General features: G+C 43.6%; 2 protein-coding genes across 2 annotated transcripts; both read left to right on the top strand.

The window, feature by feature from the left end:
• The first annotated feature begins 510 nt into the window (after positions 1 to 510).
• Positions 511 to 1188, top strand: Smco3 (single-pass membrane protein with coiled-coil domains 3). Its single transcript, XM_036180614.1, has one exon. The coding sequence runs from the start codon at positions 511 to 513 to the stop codon at positions 1186 to 1188; it is 678 nt and encodes a 225-aa protein (XP_036036507.1).
• Positions 1189 to 5569: 4381 nt separating this feature from the next.
• Wbp11 (WW domain binding protein 11) lies at positions 5570 to 17294 on the top strand. The gene is made up of 11 exons (XM_036182376.1): positions 5570 to 5686; positions 6198 to 6229; positions 7451 to 7544; positions 8500 to 8696; positions 9543 to 9676; positions 9778 to 9977; positions 10445 to 10636; positions 12994 to 13095; positions 14115 to 14408; positions 14850 to 15032; positions 16315 to 17294. Exons 1-11 carry the CDS (start codon positions 5623 to 5625, stop codon positions 16746 to 16748), a joined length of 1926 nt encoding a protein of 641 aa, XP_036038269.1. The 5' UTR covers positions 5570 to 5622; the 3' UTR covers positions 16749 to 17294.
• The last annotated feature ends 1755 nt before the right edge of the window (positions 17295 to 19049 follow it).

Genomic DNA, 19049 nt, shown 5'->3' with positions numbered 1-19049 from the left:
AGTGGGTCCCAGGGACCAAACTCAGGTTTTTCAGGTTTGTAAAGCAAGTACCAACTAAGTCATCTCACAAGCCCTGGGGTGAACATTTTAAAATTTCAAATACATACACACTAAATTCATATCAGTGTTGCTGTAAACCTGGAGATCTCTATACTATTGATTTAACTCCAGATACTTGAGAAATATACCTGGTAGACACATATTTAGTGTGGTGGCTAGGGATTGGGGAAATAAGTAATCGTAGTCGAGAGCTAACCTCTGAAAGGCTGAGGAATATGGGGGGCGGGCAGCACAGGCCTGTAATCACAGCTCATGGGAGGCTGAGGCTGGAGGATCTCAAATTACACCTAGTTTGGGCTACATGAGATCCTGTCTCAAACAAAGAAGCAAATCAAACCTGAGTTCTCAGAGAAAGCCTTTAGCTATGGCTACTTGGAAGGCCTCCTGGGTAGAGTCACGCAGGTACTCTGTGACAATGTCGCTTGATTTTTCAGAGACTGTAGCTGAAATATGGCCCAGAGTGACTTCCTCTACCCAGAAAACCCAAGGAGGCGGCAGGAAGTGAACCGCCTTCACCAGCAGCTCCTAGACTGCTTGGCTGACAGCTTCCAGGTCACCAACAAGCTGACCGGGGTTCTGAACACCCACTTGGGCTGTAGGCTGGCCTTCATTGAGATGAAAAGAGATGGAACCATCAAAGAAAACTGTGACATCATCATCCAAGCTGTGATACACATCCAAAAGGAACTGCAAAAGGTTGACGAGGCACTGAAAGAGAAGCTAGAGCCGACCCTTTACAGGAAACTTCAGGATATCAAGGAGCGGGAGACAGAGAAGATCGCAATCGTGCAAAAGGTCATCTCTGTCGTCCTGGGAGAAGCTACATCTGCAGCCAGTGCGGTGGCTGTTAAACTCGTGGGCTCCAGTGTCACCACTGGCATAATTAACAAGCTGGTCACCGTGCTAGCTCACATCGGGACTTCCCTCCTTGGTAGCATCGGCGTTGCCGTGCTTGGTCTTGGCATAGATATGGTCATCCGTGCCATCTTGGGAGCAGTGGAGAGGACGCAGCTTCAAGCAGCCATCAGAAGCTACGAGAAGCATCTGGTGGAGTTCAAGGCAGCTTCGGAAAGGTACCATCAGGCCATCACTGAGGTCACCAGTGCCGTGAAACGCCAGATAAGATGAAGTCATGGATCCACCCCTGGGATAGTCTGTGCTGCCCTCTGCATCTTGATGCTATTTCTTTAACTAGTCTCATTTTCCATATGCCTCCGATGTGGACAGCAATAGGGTAAATGATGGGGAATGCTTGCGTTCTGTGACAACAGCGAGTGCCCATGTTGGTTGTACTAGACCCTAAAGGGATAAGTCTCTGTCTGAGAGATTTCTTCCCTGCGGTCAGAACCATGTGGTATAAATGCATCATAGAGCAGCAGGTATAGACTATGTTTCCTTGTTCACACTCAGTGTCCTCAAACATCCCATATAAATGCAGAGACATTCCTACCACCTGTTCCAAACATCACTTAGGTCTAATGAGACATACTCATCTGGCTAGACACACACTTACACACTTACAGCCTTCAAGTAAACTAGAAATACTTCCACATTTTCACCCCTAGATTAAATCCAATTGTCTGTAACCTGCAACCAACAATATTTTCCCCAAGAATGAAAGGAGGCAATGGATCTGCAGCTTCTACTAATTACAAAGTGTGTCTGGATGAATTTGGAAAAAGATAAAATAATAAAACGTGTTTCTATAATGCAATTAATATTGACCAATTGTTGTCTATCACTTAGGCTGTGAAACACTCTAGAACATTTTCAAAAACAAACAAGAAATAAACCCCAGCTATCCACGCATGAAATATGTTAGGGTGAGGAAGAAGCCTCAGTGCCCTTTCGGATTTGTCCTTTACCACCAGATTTCAGAACAAGCCAGGGGCTATAGAGGCCTACTGATACCACTTAATTTCTGTAGATACAGCATTTTTTTCTAAATCCTTCAACTAACAATTCCCATTGACCCATTTATAGGGTCCACTTTGAAAGTTATTATACTGTTGATGCTGAGCATGTCCTCACTATAGTTGTTTTAAGTACAAAAAAATCATTGAGATAAAATACTCAGGATATCTCACAAAACTCTTACAAGTAGATGAAAAATTTTAACTAGCCATGTGATTTTTGCAAATGTATTATTTTCTATTTCATCACTGCTTTTATAAATTAGTTTCAACATATAACAATTTGGATCACCTTCAGGTTTTTTTTTATTTTTATTATTATTACTATTATTATTATTATTATCTGATTGGTAAGTTTTGAACAACTAGTTCTTGCTACCCCTGACACTCAAAGAGTAATCAAACTAAGAATTTAATAAGACACCCAGGCATCATGGCTCATGCCTGTAACTCCAAGAGGATGAGAAAGGAAGATGGGGAGGTGGAGGTCGACCTGTTGAACAGGCAAGTCAGGGCTTCACAGGGGTCCTATCTCAAAATGTAACTGTTTTTTCTACTACAACAAAGCTTAGCTTAAGTATGAGACTGATGTTACACTGTTAGGTGACACACTTAAACATTATAAACATTAATATACATGTCTATCGATACTTACGGAATACCTGATATCGAAAATTCCCTTATAACCTTTTTCTGTAAAGGATGCTCAGATTGAAAAACAACCAAGCACGAGCTTTACGAAGATTTCATTTGAAACGCTTGCCTTTAAGGGGAAAGGGTGGGGAGGGGTCGTAAGGAATGGGGGTGTAGAAGGGGAGGAAAAGACAGACTAGAGAGAAAGATTCCGAGTGTGTAATGACATCATAAAGGGCTTTGGGCCGATGAAAAGATCAGTGCAGGGCTGGAGAGATGACTCAGTGGTTAAGGGCACTGGCTGCTCTTCCAGAGGACTGGGTTCAATTCCCAGCACCCACATGGCAGCTCACAACTGTCTGTAACTCTGGTTCTAGGCGGTCTGATACCTTTACACCAATGCACATAAAATAAGGTTAAATAAAAAGAAAAAAAAAATTTAAGAAGAACTTTCTAAAGAAGAAAGAAATGATCAGTCGGAACGGGAGCATTATGTTTTCCTCTGGAAAACCAGAACATGTATCCCTGTTTCTCTTTTTAAATATTTTTTTTGTGTATGTAGATTATCAATTAGTGAGTCTCGCCAGGAAATGATTTTTTTTGTTCAGTTCTACACATTCCGGGTGTTTACGAGCCACTACTGAACTTCCAGGAGCACCAGGCATCCAAAGGGCTGATGTTTGCGGAGCACCTTTTAAACTCGGTGCCTAGTGTCATTCGGGAACTTGTTTTCAAATGGAGGCATTCTCGAAGGACAGCATCCATTTACACAATACACAACAAGGGACAAAATCCACACACGACTCTGCCCTGTGGATGGACCGGCACCTGACATCGCAAGAGAAGGAGCTTCCGGAAACTACGTCAGAATTCCGAGAGAGTTAAAGCAATTAGCCAATCAAATAGCAGTTTCTTCTTTTTATTCTTATTGGACGATATCAGTGTCAATCTACAAGCTCCGGAATGAGGCGGGTTCCTGACTGACAGATATCCAATCGGATGTTGGATTAGGGCGGAAGCAACTCTGGCCCTGACGTTGCTGTGTCCTCTCTATGGTCCCGGGACTCAGCAACGCGGCGAGAGCGTCGGCTGCGGGTACAGGAAGTGACGTAAGGATGGCGGAGGGGCGCGAGGTTTCAAGATGGCGGTGGCTGGGTGGTTGACCGAGAGGCAGAGGTGAAGGCCCCATCGCAGAAAGTACGCTGAGACCGCCCGCCACCCGGCCTCGCCGGTCGGGGAGCCCCCGCAGTCGCGTGAGTGTGCGCGGTCGCGGTGCTCCGTCTCCCGCGACTCCCTCCGGGGCCTGCGCAGCCGCCGCAGAAGCACCAGGCCCGGGGCCACGCTCTTCCTCCGCTGGCCCGGGGTCGCTGCGGGCTTGAGGGCTCCGGGGCCCGGCGTGGCGCGGCGTCCGACGGGTCCTCGGCCGAGCCTGCCCGGTGGGTTAGGTCCGCTTCGTGAACGCGTCGGCCGGTGGCTTGGCTTGACGTCTAGCCGCTCGAGTCAGTGTCAACCGTCGCTATGGTTTCGGCGGTTGCGGTTGAGGCCTCCTTGGGTGGACCTGGACTGGTCGGGTCGCACATGTGCCGTCCGGGTTCTTTTGACCCGTTCTCTCCCAAATGCTTCTGCTTTTCGGAGAGCCGCTTTTGTAGACGAAGGCATTACGGTCTTGTAAAAATTCTCAGTGTCTCGTGGCTGTGGTGTTTTCAGTTGGGGGGGGGGGGACGTGAACCTGAGGCTGCGTGAAAACCTCTAAATGCTTTTCTCTAGTTCTCGGTAATCAGTACTTCTCTTACCTTCCTCCTATCATCCTGCACCCCCCTTGTTTTCTGATAAGGAAACATTTTATAATGAAATAATAGCCTCCGAGGAGTTCTAAAACATCTAGAAGTAGCAGGTAGCCGGGCTTGATCAGTTGATGAAAGAAGCATTATCTAAAACAAAAAAAAAAAAAAAAAACCTACAAAATCTTAACAGAGCCAAGGCAATTAGAGTTGTAAGGTCTATTAAATTCGTCTCAGGCTCTTCCCGTTCCCTACCTTTACGGGTATCTTTTTAAGAAAGAAAGTAGATTTATTTAGTGTTCAAAGAGGAGCAACCAGAGGCTGCCTGTAGCCAAATGTCAGGTAGTTTCAATGGGAATCATTTGTTAGTTTTTTTATTGGACAGGTTAAATTTTGAAAGTTAACATTCATTCATTTTGAATAGAAGAGGAAGAATTGATACTAATAAAAGCCTTGAAAATATTTTCTTACAGTGACTACCACTTTTAACTACCATAAGATATATAAATCAAGAGTCATAAGTACTAGTAAGAAAATATATATGTTAATATTAAGTTTGGAAAGTTCTAACGTCATTATTTGGGGGAGTCATAAATCATATTTGACTTGTATTAAATCTAAATTAAATATGTTTAATTTCATTACTTTTTACCATCTGTGGGGTGTAAAATGAACACATGCCAAGGAGAAAAGTCAGAAGATATGTCTTTGAGCGTAGATCCACTACCCCTACTTGTGTTTGCTTTCACCTTATGTATAAAGGGGGTATGTAGGAAAAGGACTAATGGTTTCTTATACCCATGGTTTGTATCACATTGTTAGAACATTTTCTAGTTAGTGTTTGTTTTGTTTTGAGATAGTCTCTATGACTCAGTCCACATTCTAAGTGCAAACTCCTAGTTGATTTTTTCCACTTGACAGAGCTATATAATCAATCCATAGCAAAGTGTTCAATTGGTGAGTTAATGATATCCCATTGCCTTGACTAATACATATATTAGCTTTTCTATGGTCAAGAAAGGTAAAGCCATGTAATACTTTCACAATTAAGGAAAGAGCAAGTTCTTACAAAACTAATAAAGGAATATTTCTTTCCAAAAACTGATGGAAATTCTAAGAAGGAAGACATGTTAAACATACTGGAAAACTGAGTTTGTTCTTTTTTTTTTCTTTTTATTCCAGTTTTTTTTTTTTTTTTTCCCTTAATGAAGAAGTAAACCATATAAACTGTCAACATGGGACGGAGATCAACATCCTCCACCAAGAGTGGGAAGTTTATGAACCCCACGGACCAAGCTCGTAAGTGCTATTGGTGTGGAAGAGGAGACCTTCAGAGACTAGTTCACTGGGGCTTACTCAGTGCAGCATTGGCAGGAGTGAGTTGTGTCAAGTCATGTTGAACTCTTAGAATTAGTTCACATGACTAAAATGGTGAGAATGTAAGTCAGTTAAAACCATGTTTCTCTGTTGAACTAGGTTGGCTTGAAGGATAAAATTAGTAGTCTTTTTGTGTTGGAATTTTTAAATAAGTGAGTTTTTAAGTTTTGTTTTTTTTTGTTTTTTTTTTTTTTTGTGTGTATTTGAGCATCTCGTTTTCTCCTTGTGGTTCAGTTATTCCAATGGAAAACATTTTGGTGGTTGGGATTGTGAGGGTTTTAAGTGCTGCAGTTGTCTGTAGGTCGAGGCCACTGTTGCTGTTACTTCTTCACGTGTTGCATAGGGAAGCCTCAGAAGAGAATATTGTGTATATTGTCTTGTGATAATGTTAATGTTGAGATTTGAGTTGTATGGTCTCTTCCCCTCTCTTTAGGAAAAGAAGCCCGGAAAAGAGAGTTGAAAAAGGTATGAGTTCAGACACATTCTGTGTATTGTTTGAGATTTGTGAATGAAAATAACATTTCAAATTATATGCCAGAAAAGATGCTTTATACTTCTAATGAAAACCAGAAAATTGACTGTTTTAATAACTGATAAAACTTTGGAGATTCAATTCATGGTAGCGTGTATGACATTGTTTCTGTCTATCTGATTCTACTGCCCCAAAGATTTAAAAAAAAAAAAAAAAAATGCTTTGGGGGCTGGAGTGATAGCTCAGTGGATTGCAGCACATACTGCTCTTGCAGAGGATCTGAGTTCCATTCCCAGTATCCATGGGTGGCTCACAACCGTCTGTTCCTCTCCCAGGAATCCAACATCCTCTTCTGACCTCCACAAGAACCCATAAACACATGCCCATACATTCACACAAACACATACCCATGAATAAAATCATATTCTAAAATACCTTTTGAAAATAATTCTTACGCTGAGTGTGGTAGCATATACCTATAATCCCAGCACTTGGAATGTGGAGATCAGAGTCAAGAGTATCAGGAATTAAAGGCTAGCTTGAGCTACATCAGACCCTGCCATGAGAAAGTAATTCTTTTTACTACTTATCAAAATGTAGCTGCTTTGTTAAAAGTATTGAATGTATGCCAGTAAATGTGTTGCTGGATATCTTTGTATATCTCGTCAGCTGTTGCAGTTTGACAGTAATTAAAGGAGTAAACGTTTGGTGTCTCTCTTTAATGTGTTCAGGGACCTTTTATAATTTCTATATTTATTTTATTCTTTAGTCTTGACTCGAAAAATTTCCCTATCCAGCATAGTAATTTTTCTTTTGTTGTTTTGTTTTTCGAGACAGGGTTTCTTTTCTCTGTAGCTTTGCGCCTTTCCTGGAACTCACTCTATAGACCAGGCTAGTCTCAAACTCACAAAGATCCGCATCAGCATAGTATTTTTTTTTTTAATTTAACTTCAGCCCTTGCTTTTTGTTTTTAAACAAGTTTTTCTTTTTAAGTAGTTGCTAACAGTCTAACTGGGTTGAGAGAAATACTTCCCAGGAAAGCACATCTTTTTAGTAAGGTCTAGAAGTTGTTGAGAGCTAGAGCTCTTCATAGCTAAACGTGGTTAGAGACCAAGGGACAATTTAAAATTATTCTTAGATTCCTGGGGCAAATTGAAATAAAAAATGTCCTGAGTAAGCAGCTTCTCATTAGTCTTCTCTTTTGTTTTTCTAAGAACAAAAAACAACGCATGATGGTCCGAGCTGCAGTTTTGAAGATGAAAGATCCCAAACAGATTATCCGGGACATGGAGAAATTGGATGAAATGGGTAAGAGTGTATGAAAAGGCCAGGTTTAATAACAGCTGTAGTAGTATGTTGTACACAGTGGTGGCATTGTAGGCCTAAGAAAACAGAGTAACCAGATGGCATTGGACACCACGTTTTGTTTTAGTGTTATGGAAATAAAGTAAAGAGATAAGATTTATTGCAAGCTGGAGATCACATATCCTAGAAGAGAGAAACCGTCAGTCATTTGGAATTAATTACTTACTATTAATTACTAGGTAACAAAGGCCTAGTCTGGCCAGCTCACTTTATAATTGCACAGATTTAATTATATTTTCCCTTTGCCGTTATAAATTAGTAGAATAAGAGAAGGCATGCACTCAAATTCTTAGTCACTAGGAATGATGCAATAATATATCTTCTAGATTTGAGTAAAGTTAATAGGAAGATTTGAGGAAGGATTCAATTCACCTAGTACTTTAAGGAAAAAATCTTAATCATAGGGGCCCTAGTTCCATTTATAAAAATCTAAACTAATTAAAATAGAAAGGTGTGCCTTAGCTTCCATAATCGAGACATCCCTATAAAGCTGCCTCTCAGAGGAAACCCAGAATCCTCCTAAGGACTGTCTGTTTCTGCTCTGCTGTCCACTCCACCACAGTGCCAGTGAACAGCAGCTTGGGGTAGAAAGTGGGAGTTGTGTATGCAGTTAGTAGTAGCTGGGAGACAAGGCCATAACATCTCAGCAGGTATCAGGAAAGCTGCTCTTTGATTTCCAGGCCCGGAGAGGACTAGGCATGCAATGCCGTGATAGCGGGCTAGCCTGTGAGTCAGTTCTGCGAAGGAAGATACGATTGGGCAATACGGGGGTCTATCCCTCTTAGCACAAAGGACTCAACAGTGAAAGGGTGTTATCTGGGTCTAGTTTGTAATAAAGGAGGTTTTTATTAATGAGGTAGCTCTTCGTTCACAGTTCTCTAATCTGCTGCTCTCTCAGAGTTTAACCCAGTGCAACAGCCACAGTTAAATGAGAAAGTCCTGAAAGACAAGCGTAAAAAGCTGCGGGAAACCTTTGAACGAATTCTACGCCTTTATGAGAAAGAAAATCCAGATATTTACAAAGAATTGAGGAAGCTAGAAGTAGAATATGAACAGAAGAGGGCTCAACTGAGCCAGTACTTTGATGCTGTTAAGGTAAGCTGCTCTTGAGAGAGGACCAAAATGTGTTTTAGTTTGCTCTTAACGCTAATGGGGGATTGATCATTCTCAACTTCTTCTTTCCTGCAGTTGTTTTCAAAATTAAGCGTGCAGCTTATGCTCTAGCAAATTAGTCCTTACAGGAATTATTGGTAGAAGTAAATCTTGATAATAAGGAGAAATAGCAGGTGAGCCAGGCCTGGAAGTGCACACCTTTAACCTTTGCCTGGGTTGGACACTGTGAAAGACAATAGGTGGGGCCCAGCCAGTGTTGCTTCTTTCGGTTACTGCTCCATATGCAGACACTTCCAAAATGGGCAGAACCAGGCCTGTTAACGCTGGCTGGCATACGGGTCAGAAGATGATGGAGGAGCAATGGAATGTGTCCACTTGTGTGAGCTTTTATAATTTAGTGTAAATCTCCTTTACTGGGGCAGAGAGTTGAAAACCCAAATGGAATGGTTTTGTAAAGTAAATGGTGTGTTTCCAACAACACAGGACAGAATCCCAAGAAAGGCAGAGAGATTTTAGAGACTAGACAGATACTCTTTGTTAGTAGATGTGTGTTATTGTCCCTGCCACTTTGAACAGTTAGATTTCTTTAAAACCAAAGCTATTTCAAATCATATTGTAAAAGAATCAGCTGGTTATAGGGATTATAAAAGAAAGAATAAGCTATATTTGGGTTCTTTAAGAAGAAATGGTAGATTTTTTTGAATCCTTGGGAAGTTTTGGCTTTATTTTTCATGATCTTTGTGTTAGGTGGAAAACAAATTGAGAGGACTTACAGTTGTTGGGGTTGAGTTTGGATCAGTGCCATACAACTGGGTTTCTGTGTTGCAGAATGCTCAGCATGTGGAAGTAGAGAGCATCCCTTTGCCAGACATGCCGCACGCTCCTTCCAACATCTTGATCCAGGACATTCCACTTCCTGGTGCCCAGCCACCCTCCATCCTTAAGAAAACCTCGGCATACGGGTAAGGAAGCCCTGTCGGAAGGACAGCACTTGACTCAAGTACCACAGCTAGTTCTCACTGCCACTCCAGAAGTAGACGACACAGTCACCTTCTCTTGACAGGCCTCCAACTCGTGCCGTTTCTATCCTCCCGCTCCTCGGACATGGTGTTCCTCGTTTGCCCCCTGGCAGAAAACCACCGGGTCCTCCACCGGGCCCCCCTCCTCCTCAGGTTCTGCAGATGTACGGCCGGAAAGTGGGTTTTGCTCTCGATCTTCCCCCTCGTAGACGAGATGAAGACGTGTTGTACAGTCCGGAACTTGGTATGCAGGGGCAGGTTTGCTTTTGTGTCCTTCTCGGTGTTCTGTGTTGGATGTACTTAACATGATCACTACAAGAGAACATAGGAAGGAAGTGAGGACATCACATGCTTACTGCTGTGTCTCCCAGGGATAACTCATCAGACCTGCCTGGTGAGAGCACCTTGCTTCCAGAGAGATGTCACTATGGATTCCCAACTTGAGTAGCTCTCCCCGGTTTTAGTGTCAGATGACCAGAATTAGTGATGTGTGTGACTGTACACATAATTGTTTCTAATACAGTGTGTTTGAACTTCTCCCAGGGAAACAAAGCATTTCAAACAAGTACCAGTGAAAGTGGTCACAGTACACGATAGCTGACATGTGTACGGAGTTCTTTTGACATGTTCTATGGAGTTAAAATAGACCTCTTGTGTGTCTGGGTACCGGGAAAGCCAACACACTGCTTGTTCCTCGCTCTCTGTCACCAGCTCAGCGAGGTCATGACGATGATGTGTCCAGCACCAGTGAGGATGACGGCTACCCTGAGGACATGGACCAGGACAAGCATGACGACAGCACAGAGGACAGTGACACTGACAGGTCTGATGCCGAGAGTGAGGGCGACGAGTTTGGGCACCGTGACGACAGCGAGCGAGACAACCCCGAGGAGAAGAAGGCGGGTATGTACAGGTGGTGTGCGTGCAGGGTGGTGTGCCTCGGGGATTAGCACAGCTAAGCCCAATGTCGGTGTGCTTTACTGTGACTATCATGTTGACTTTGGGTATGCATGTGTTTGTGCGTGCCCGTGAGTGTACATGCATGCCACAGCACGTGCATGCAGGTCATGGTTGATTCTATCTACTATGTTTGTCCTGGAAATTCAACTTGGGTAGTTTGGTTTGATGACAAGTGCCTTTATCTCCTGAGCCAGTTCACCAGCTCGGCTCAGGACTGGCTTTTAATCCTGGTTTGGTTTGGTTTGGTTTGGTTTGGTTTGGTTTGGTTTGGTTTTAGGCTGGCCTCAAATTTATGGTGGTTTCCTGCCTCACTCTCCCAGGTTTTGGGAATTACAAATATAAGCCACCATACCCGGCCATTTATCCTGATTGTTTGAAAAGTTTGGATACATTATTCTTATAGATGTTTGTGAGGAAATGTCCATGTAGTTTTTTTGGGGGGAAGTACATGCAAGAAATTCATTTTGAGGCAAAAATATAAGTATTGAGTACCATGAAGTGGCTAGCGCGTACTGTTGTGAACGAAGAATAGCAATGTTGTAAATAAGCTTATTTAAATATCTCCACTGGAAGCCTCTTAGATTTTCTATGTTAATAGTGTCTTATATAGACCAGAGTCATAACTACAGGTCAGATGTATCTGTAAATGAGAATCGCAGACCTGTTTTGATATTTATTAGCCTTGCTGCCATGTCTTAGTTGGGAAAAGTGCCTGTTTCTCAGACACAGCATGGAAAACAAACCATTCTCTGAATCACCACTGAAGCATCTTTTAGAAAGTTGTGTGTGTGGCACTGGGGAGTAGATGTAGGACTTTGATGGATGCTGAATACATTCTGTTGTGCTCTGTCCCCAGTTTTATGCAAACAGTGTGTCAGGTTTTGTCAAAAAAGAGCACACCAACTCTGTCCAATCCTAGGAGCTGGGGAGCGTTCAAGACTGTTGATGTCATCTGCAGCATGGTGTCTGTATACTATATTTGTATTTATAAATACAGCAAATGCTTACCCTAGCTTTTTTCTTTGTAAAGATTTGTTTGTGTGCATTGCCTGCCTGCCCGTGGGTGTGCAGATGAGCCTGTCAGGGTGCTCCTGGAGGCCAGAAGATAATAGTAGACCTCTCAGAGATGTATTTTCCAGGCCCCTCAGGATGGCATAAGCGCTCTTAACCACTGAGCCACCTCTAGCCTTTCCTAGTGTTTCTTAATCATGATTACAAATGGAAGGGCTATCAAAAAGTCTGTTACAAGTAGTTATGGAAGACTCTTAAATAGGAACTGGTCTTAGGAGAGAGGAGCTAGAGCCCCATGGGCTGCGCTTCCCTGCGGGGTTACATAGTCACCTTCTTTCTTCTGCTGCCAGCTGTTGTTGGGGGTTTTCTTGGGAGATGGGACAGGGTCTCACTATAGCTGGCTAGCATAGCACTCACTGGGTAGACCAGGCTGGCCTCAAACTCACTGAGCTCCACCTACTGAGCACTGCAGTAAAGATGGATGCCACTACCCTGTTTTTCTTGTATGGTCACCAGCATTCGTGGTCCTCACATGGCTGTGCCAGCTGTCTAGTTTCTCATCTAACATTTATTGCTTTTACATATTCAAGCCTTTTTTCTGGGTACCAAAACTGTAAGACTAAAGCTCGCCCTCAGAAAGTGTCATGTTTGCAGTGTGCAGTTGGTAGTGTCTGTCAAGGTGAGCAGCCCTTCTGTTTCTAGCTTACTAAGAGATTTTTGTGGTGGAACTGGCTGTGGCAGGGAATGATCAGTTGTTAAGCACATGATAGGCTATCACTAAGCTTTTCCCCACATGTTAGGTGCCTTTTGTCATAGATTACATAGCTGATTTTCTGGTGCTGAACCACTCCCTGCATGCTTGTGAAGTATTTTTCTTCCACAGCACTGTTGGGCTCGGTTTCTGTGTTGGTTAGTAGGTTAGACTTGGTTTAGTGGATGGTGGTTTCAGGAGTTGGACAGCTTTCATCTCTCCTATGACTTAATGCTTGACTGAATTGCTCAAGAAAATTGTTGCCTTAAGATACTTTACTGTTTCAGTTTTTATGTTTTGGCCATAAAATTTCATTGGCTATTCAATTTATATATTTTTAAGTAAATTGTAAATTTTAAATCCCCATAGTATGACACCAGTTTGCTCAACATTGATTATCTTGACTATGTCTCTCTGCACTTCTCTCCTGTCATGGGTTAGGGTCAGACCTAGTATTTATAGTGTCTGCATTATAGTGACCATTTTTACTGAATTTTGATGATTCTTGTCCATTTCATTTCCTTTCCTGACCGTTTAGGTCTGAGCGTCCGGTTTGCTGATATGCCTGGAAAATCAAGGAAGAAGAAGAAGAACATGAAGGAGCTGACTCCTCTTCAGGCCATGATGCTTCGGATGGCAGGTTAGAAGCAAGGATGCCACTTGCTTAGCATCCATTCTTCCATTTATATTCAGCAGCTCTGAAGTAAGTCGTGCTCTGTATTGTATAAAACTTAAGGTGTGCAGCCATTTGGTAGGCTGCCCAGAGTTTCACTGCCAGTAAGCTGTGGAAATGAGTGGATCTGGGTGCCGCATATGTTCTCAAGCTGGTGCATGGAGATTGGAGGACAACTTGTGGGAGTATATTTCTCTGCAGCTACCAGTGAATCCCATGAATTGAACTCTGACTGTCAGGCTCAATGGCAAGCCACCTTACCAGCCCTGGGTGACATTTAATTCCAAGTCTATCTTTGTTCTACCAGTCTGGGCTCATTATACTGCTACACTAGTTACAGATGAACAGAATACTGCTTGTTTGTTGTGTATTTAAATAGCAAGAAAAGGCTTTAGGGTTGATGGTTTTTAAGAATAAGTTTTCTGATTTTTATGTATTTATTTATTTGGTTTTGGGAGACAGGGTCTGTCTATGTAGCCCTAACCATCCTGGAACTCACTCTGTAGACCACTGACCATAAAGTCAGAGATCAGCCTGCTCCTGCCTCCAAGTGCTGGGATCAAGGACATGCCCCACCACAGCCAGCTATGGTGTCTTCTCAGTCACTGTTCTCCAAGCTGTAAAGCACAAGTCTGTAGCTAGTCTTTCTCTGTCCTGCCAGCCAGCTCCCAAATCACGACAGGGAGACTTACTAATTATGAAAGCTCGGCCAATAGTCAGGCTTGTTTCTAATTAGCTCTTAAAACTTACATTAACCCATTTCTATTAATCTGTGTACTGCTACATGGCTCTGGCTGGTTCCTCTCCTCCTTCATATCCTGCTTCCTCTTGTGTCTGGCAGGCTACTCTACTCTTCTTCCCAGTGTCCTCTTTGCCTAGGTATTGGCCTCACCTTTTTATTAAACCAGTCCGAGTGACACAGTGTACAAAACGGTTCTTCCACAACACAAGTCATCCCTGTTTACCTGTTTTACAATTTCTTTCAGGTCAGGAAATCCCTGAGGAAGGACGGGAAGTGGAGGAATTTTCGGAGGATGATGACGACGACGACTCTGATGATTCTGAAGCAGAAAAGCAATCGCAAAAGCAGCATAAAGAGGATTCCCACTCTGATGGCACATCTGCTGCCTCTTCCCAGCAGCAGGCTCCTCCACAGTCTGTTCCTCCTTCCCAGATACAAGCACCTCCCATGCCAGGACCGCCACCTCTTGGACCACCGCCTGCCCCACCCTTACGGCCTCCTGGACCACCTACAGGCCTCCCTCCTGGACCACCGCCAGGTAAGTTCCCCTAGAATGGGATGTAAGCATTTTTGTTTCAGTGAATCCAGAGTGAAATCATTTCCCCAACATACCATGTGTCATCAGTACTGATGTTCTCTGTTTCCTCCTCATTGCATTCCCTAAGCTATCAAGGATTTTCAAAGGGTTCCATTCTGTGAGCATTGGTGTAGCTTGGCGTTCTGACAGTTGCCTCTTTTTGTCTAATGCTCTTTTTTAGGGTCTTTCATTTCTGGTTATGTAAGCTGGATGCTTGAACATAATTGTACTTCCTTTAGTATTTCAGCGTGGCAGACTAGCCCAGGTCTGCATTGGTATCAGTGAATACCATCTCTTATATTAGAGCTGGGACCTAAATGGATAGATCGTAACAAATCTGATGCCCTTTTTCTAGTGCTCAAAACACTATTATCTGTTTGATGTTGATTTTTCTCCTTTCAGGGGCTCCTCCATTCCTGAGACCACCTGGAATGCCAGGAATCCGAGGGCCTCTTCCACGACTTTTACCTCCAGGACCACCACCAGGCCGACCTCCAGGACCACCCCCAGGTCCACCTCCAGGGCTTCCCCCTGGCCCTCCTCCTCGAGGACCCCCACCAAGGCTACCTCCTCCTGCACCTCCAGGTAAAGTTTTCCATTTCTGTAGCAGAAGCTAGCCCTGGCCTTTGTGCTCTGGGCACATTATCACCTGAGGGAATCTGAGCATCTTCCAGTGGGTCACATGGAGCTGTGTTCTTCAGTGGGCATTCCCAAGCAAATGAACACTGCAGAGGTTCTCTGTCTGAGAAGTTTTGCTGAGTATGGTATAGTTGTGCCCCATGGGTCCTCAAAATTACCATCTTCAAGCTGAAATCAGAGTTACCTCCTCTCCCGATTGGGCTTGTAGTATGGCCACATTCTGATTTATCACACTGAATGTTCTCCTTTAATCTGAAGATTTCTAAACACACCAGCTGTGGCTTTTTCCTTGTCTTGGCGGTATGTAGAAGAACTGAGCTCAGATGGTCAGCAGTTTAGATTTGCTACAGTCTGCTACTTTCTAGTCACTCTTGAGTGACTTTTGAAGAAAGGAAAAATTGTGGGGACTGGAAAAATGGCTTAGCAGTCACTGACTGCTCTTCCAGAGGACCCTGGTTCAATTTCCAGCCTCTACGTGACAGCTAACAACTGTCTGTAACTCCAAGATCTGATACCCTTATGCAGATAGACATGTAGGCAAAACACCACTGTACATAAAATAGAAATAAATTATTTTTTAAAAAGGTGTCACGACACCTACCTGTTTAATTAAAAAGAAAGTAAAAATCTAATGTGGGGTATGTACGTGTTATAGCTGTCAGAAGTTTGTGAATATAGTAAGACAGAACAGAGTTACAGACTCTCCTTCCATTTCCTGTTAGAGCCAGATCTAAGACTGTTGTTCACTGTGTGAGAGAGATAGAAACTAAGTGATTAGTGCAGGGGATCAACCCACCCTTGACCTTAATACCATCACACTAGACAGCCAGGAGAGCAGCCTGGAATGGCCAGACTGGAAATTGTGTTCAAAACCAGTTGGTATTGTCGGCTTGATGTCAGGTTTTTCAAGTAGGACAGTGTTTGGAGGAAGAGATACGGACTAAAGGTGAACATTATTTTATAGTATCCTATTCCTTTCTATCAGAATATATTCTTGACTTTCACATAGCGGGTTCTGTAAGGTCACTTTATTTCCTGTAAATTACTGCTTAAAAAACAGTATCAGGGTTGGGGATTTAGCTCAGTGGTAGAGCACTTGCCTAGCAAGCACAAGGCCCTGGGCTGGGTCCTCAGCTCTGAAAAAAAAACAGTATCAGCCTGTGTTTCAACATCCTTAGTGGCAGTCAAGTGTCATTAGTTCTTACACTCATTCTGCCTCTGCATTTAGGTATCCCTCCCCCTCGTCCCGGCATGATGCGCCCACCCTTGGTGCCTCCTCTTGGACCTGCCCCGCCTGGGCTTTTCCCACCAGCTCCCTTGCCCAACCCAGGGGTGTTGAGTGCCCCACCCAGCCTCATTCAGCGACCGAAGGCGGATGATGCCAGTGCAGCCACCATCGAGAAGAAAGCCACAGCGACCATCAGTGCCAAGCCCCAGATCACCAATCCCAAGGCAGAGGTCACACGGTTTGTGCCCACTGCACTGAGAGTGCGCAGGGAGAATAAGGGGGCTGCTGCTGTTCCCCAAAGAAGGTCTGAGGATGACTCTGCTGTGCCCGTTGCCAAAGCAGCCCCCAGATCTGGTCCTTCTCTTCCCGTCTCAGTGCAGACTAAGGACGATGTTTATGAAGCGTTTATGAAAGAGATGGAAGGGCTGCTGTGACACTTCCCGGGCCAGGACAGGCTTCTGTTGAGAGCACTGGTTTGTGGAGCAAGAGACTCTTGTTAAATTCGAGCAACGGCCACTGTCAGGTGTTTCCAGGTTCAGTTCCAGGAGCCTCCTAACGCTTGCCTTGCTGGGATCCCTGCACAGGGGTTTCTTTACACTAGACCAGGATGGGAAGCACTGCTGCGAACACCGTTCCCTTGGACGCCACCATTTCAGCCCCTTTCCTCCCTCCACCTTGGGAGTTATATCAGAGAGGTCTTAGTTACTGTTTGACTCGTGTGCTAGAGGCACTGGAGTAGAGGTTTCCGGAGGAAAAGAGGGTTATTTCATCTTGATGTTTGTGTTTGAGTTATTTTTAATATTTTCCTGTAAATATTTTGTAATATTTTACTTGTAGTGAAATGGATTACAATGTCATTTCCTATTTCAAAGCAGGATATTTGGGAAGAAAATGTACAATTCTTGGATTAAAGTTATTTCCCACAACCTAAACTCTGAGTGTTTCGTGAAGAAATAAAATGTTCCAACATACCAAGATAACTTCTGTGTTCGTGGTAATGTGTGAACAGTTCCTGGTTTGTGGGCAGAACCAGCACACAGTTACAGCATTGGTTCTCAGGAATTGCCATAGCTTATGCATTAGTAGAATGGATTTCAGTAGAAACATAAAGTAACTGCAGTCTGAAGGGCTAAAGAGGAAAAATTCCTTTAAGATTATATTGGCTTCCCAGAAATTGAGAGGTGTGAACGATGTCTCGACTTGACTGCTTAGACTTGCCCTGGAGAACCTTAGAGCTGTGCTTGTGCTCTGAGGAAGAACCTCCCCCAGAGGCTCGAGTACTTGACACTTTTACCCCCAGTTGGTAGCACTATTTGGAGGAGTCACAGGGGTCTGGCTTTGTTAGAGGAAGTATGTCATGGAAGCAGGCTAAGATTCCCTTTCCTGTAGCTCTCTCTGCTTTGTGCTTGGTTTCAAGATGAAAAAAATCTCAGCTTGCTGCTGCTGTCGTGCAGTTCCCAAGGTCATGGACCCTCTGCAACTGTAAGCCTAACTACACTCTACCATAAGTTGCCCTGGTCCATGGTGTTTTACCACAGAAACTGAAAAGCAACTCACAGGAAAACTTATGAAACTGGTACCGGTCTAGCAAAGACAAGGGTTTCCACCAGCTGACTCTAGTGTTGAAACTGTTCGCGTGACTCACAGGGGCACCAAATAGGTGCATTTTGTTGCTAGGCACACCTCACTGCCCACTATCTCATGCAGCTCCTACAGTGTTAAAGACTTCCACTCTGTTGTGCTAAGGTTTATGCTTTCTGAGTTGAGTTCTCCACTGGATTTCAGGTTTAGTTTTTATTTAACAGATTAAGACATATCCTGACAAAGCACTAAATAGTCCATTCAGTTTGGGGTTTTAGTGTAATTAAAAGCAAACAATGGATTTGACCAATTCAATACAAGGATGAAACAGACATCCAGTTAGCATGATAAGTACATTTCTCCATAAACAGAATTGCTCTCCAGAATTTGGTCTGAGTCTGGTTATTTTAACGTTCTATTTGAATCTATGTTCTTTGTGGGAGAGGTTTCTGTTAATGGTTGTGATTATCAAAACACATTTCCAAATGTGCTGCTAGTTTTATTGGAAAATTGTAGTCATAAAGCCTAACACTGAATATTTCGAGTCCATCTGTAGGAAAAGGGGGAGAAGGCCAACGGTTCTGATTCGGTCTCCTGTCATGGTCATAATTGGTACTGTGGTTCCACAAAAGTGGATACAGGCTCACTCTGGAATGTGGATTAGATGGAGACTGCAGGCTCAGCACCACAGGGGTCATCGAACACCTTTCTACAGGGAAACTTGGTTCCCTCATTCACATAACCAGATCCTCCTCCAAGCCCACTGAAGTTAACAGTTATTTGACTTTACCTGGAGACACTTTGGCCAAAGAAAGGATTCCATCCACTTCAGCTTGGCAAACCAGTGAGTTTATTGAGGTTAAAAAGCATGAGTGGTGTCCTTGTTGGCTTTCTGCTGCTGTGGTAAACACCATGGCCAAAAGCAGCTCGGGCAAGAAAGGGTTCATTTTGTCCTACAGCCCATCATGAAGGGCAGATAGGACAGGAACTCAAGGCAGGAAACAAATTGAAGCAGAAGCCATGGGAGAGTGATGCTCACTAGCTTTCAGCTAGCTGCCTTTCATGGCCCTCCCAGGACCCAATAGGGTTATCACTGCCCTAAGTGGGTTGGGCTCTTCCTTCCACATCAACCATTAATCAAGAAAATGCTCCAT

This window comes from Onychomys torridus, chromosome 3 (assembly GCF_903995425.1).
Source record: "Onychomys torridus chromosome 3, mOncTor1.1, whole genome shotgun sequence".
Classification (NCBI taxonomy): Eukaryota; Metazoa; Chordata; class Mammalia; order Rodentia; family Cricetidae; genus Onychomys; species Onychomys torridus.
This window is presented reverse-complemented; position numbering and strand designations above follow the sequence as displayed.

Excerpts from the sequence above, each read along its gene's own strand:
- Wbp11 (XM_036182376.1), top strand. The coding sequence starts at position 5,623 with ATGGGACGGAGATCAACATCCTCCACCAAGAGTGGGAAGTTTATGAAC. Across the intron at positions 5,687-6,197 it reads GAACCCCACGGACCAAGCTC|GAAAAGAAGCCCGGAAAAGA; the intron begins GTAAGTGCTATT and ends CCCTCTCTTTAG. Across the intron at positions 7,545-8,499 it reads GGAGAAATTGGATGAAATGG|AGTTTAACCCAGTGCAACAG; the intron begins GTAAGAGTGTAT and ends CTGCTCTCTCAG.
- Smco3 (XM_036180614.1), top strand. The coding sequence starts at position 511 with ATGGCCCAGAGTGACTTCCTCTACCCAGAAAACCCAAGGAGGCGGCAG.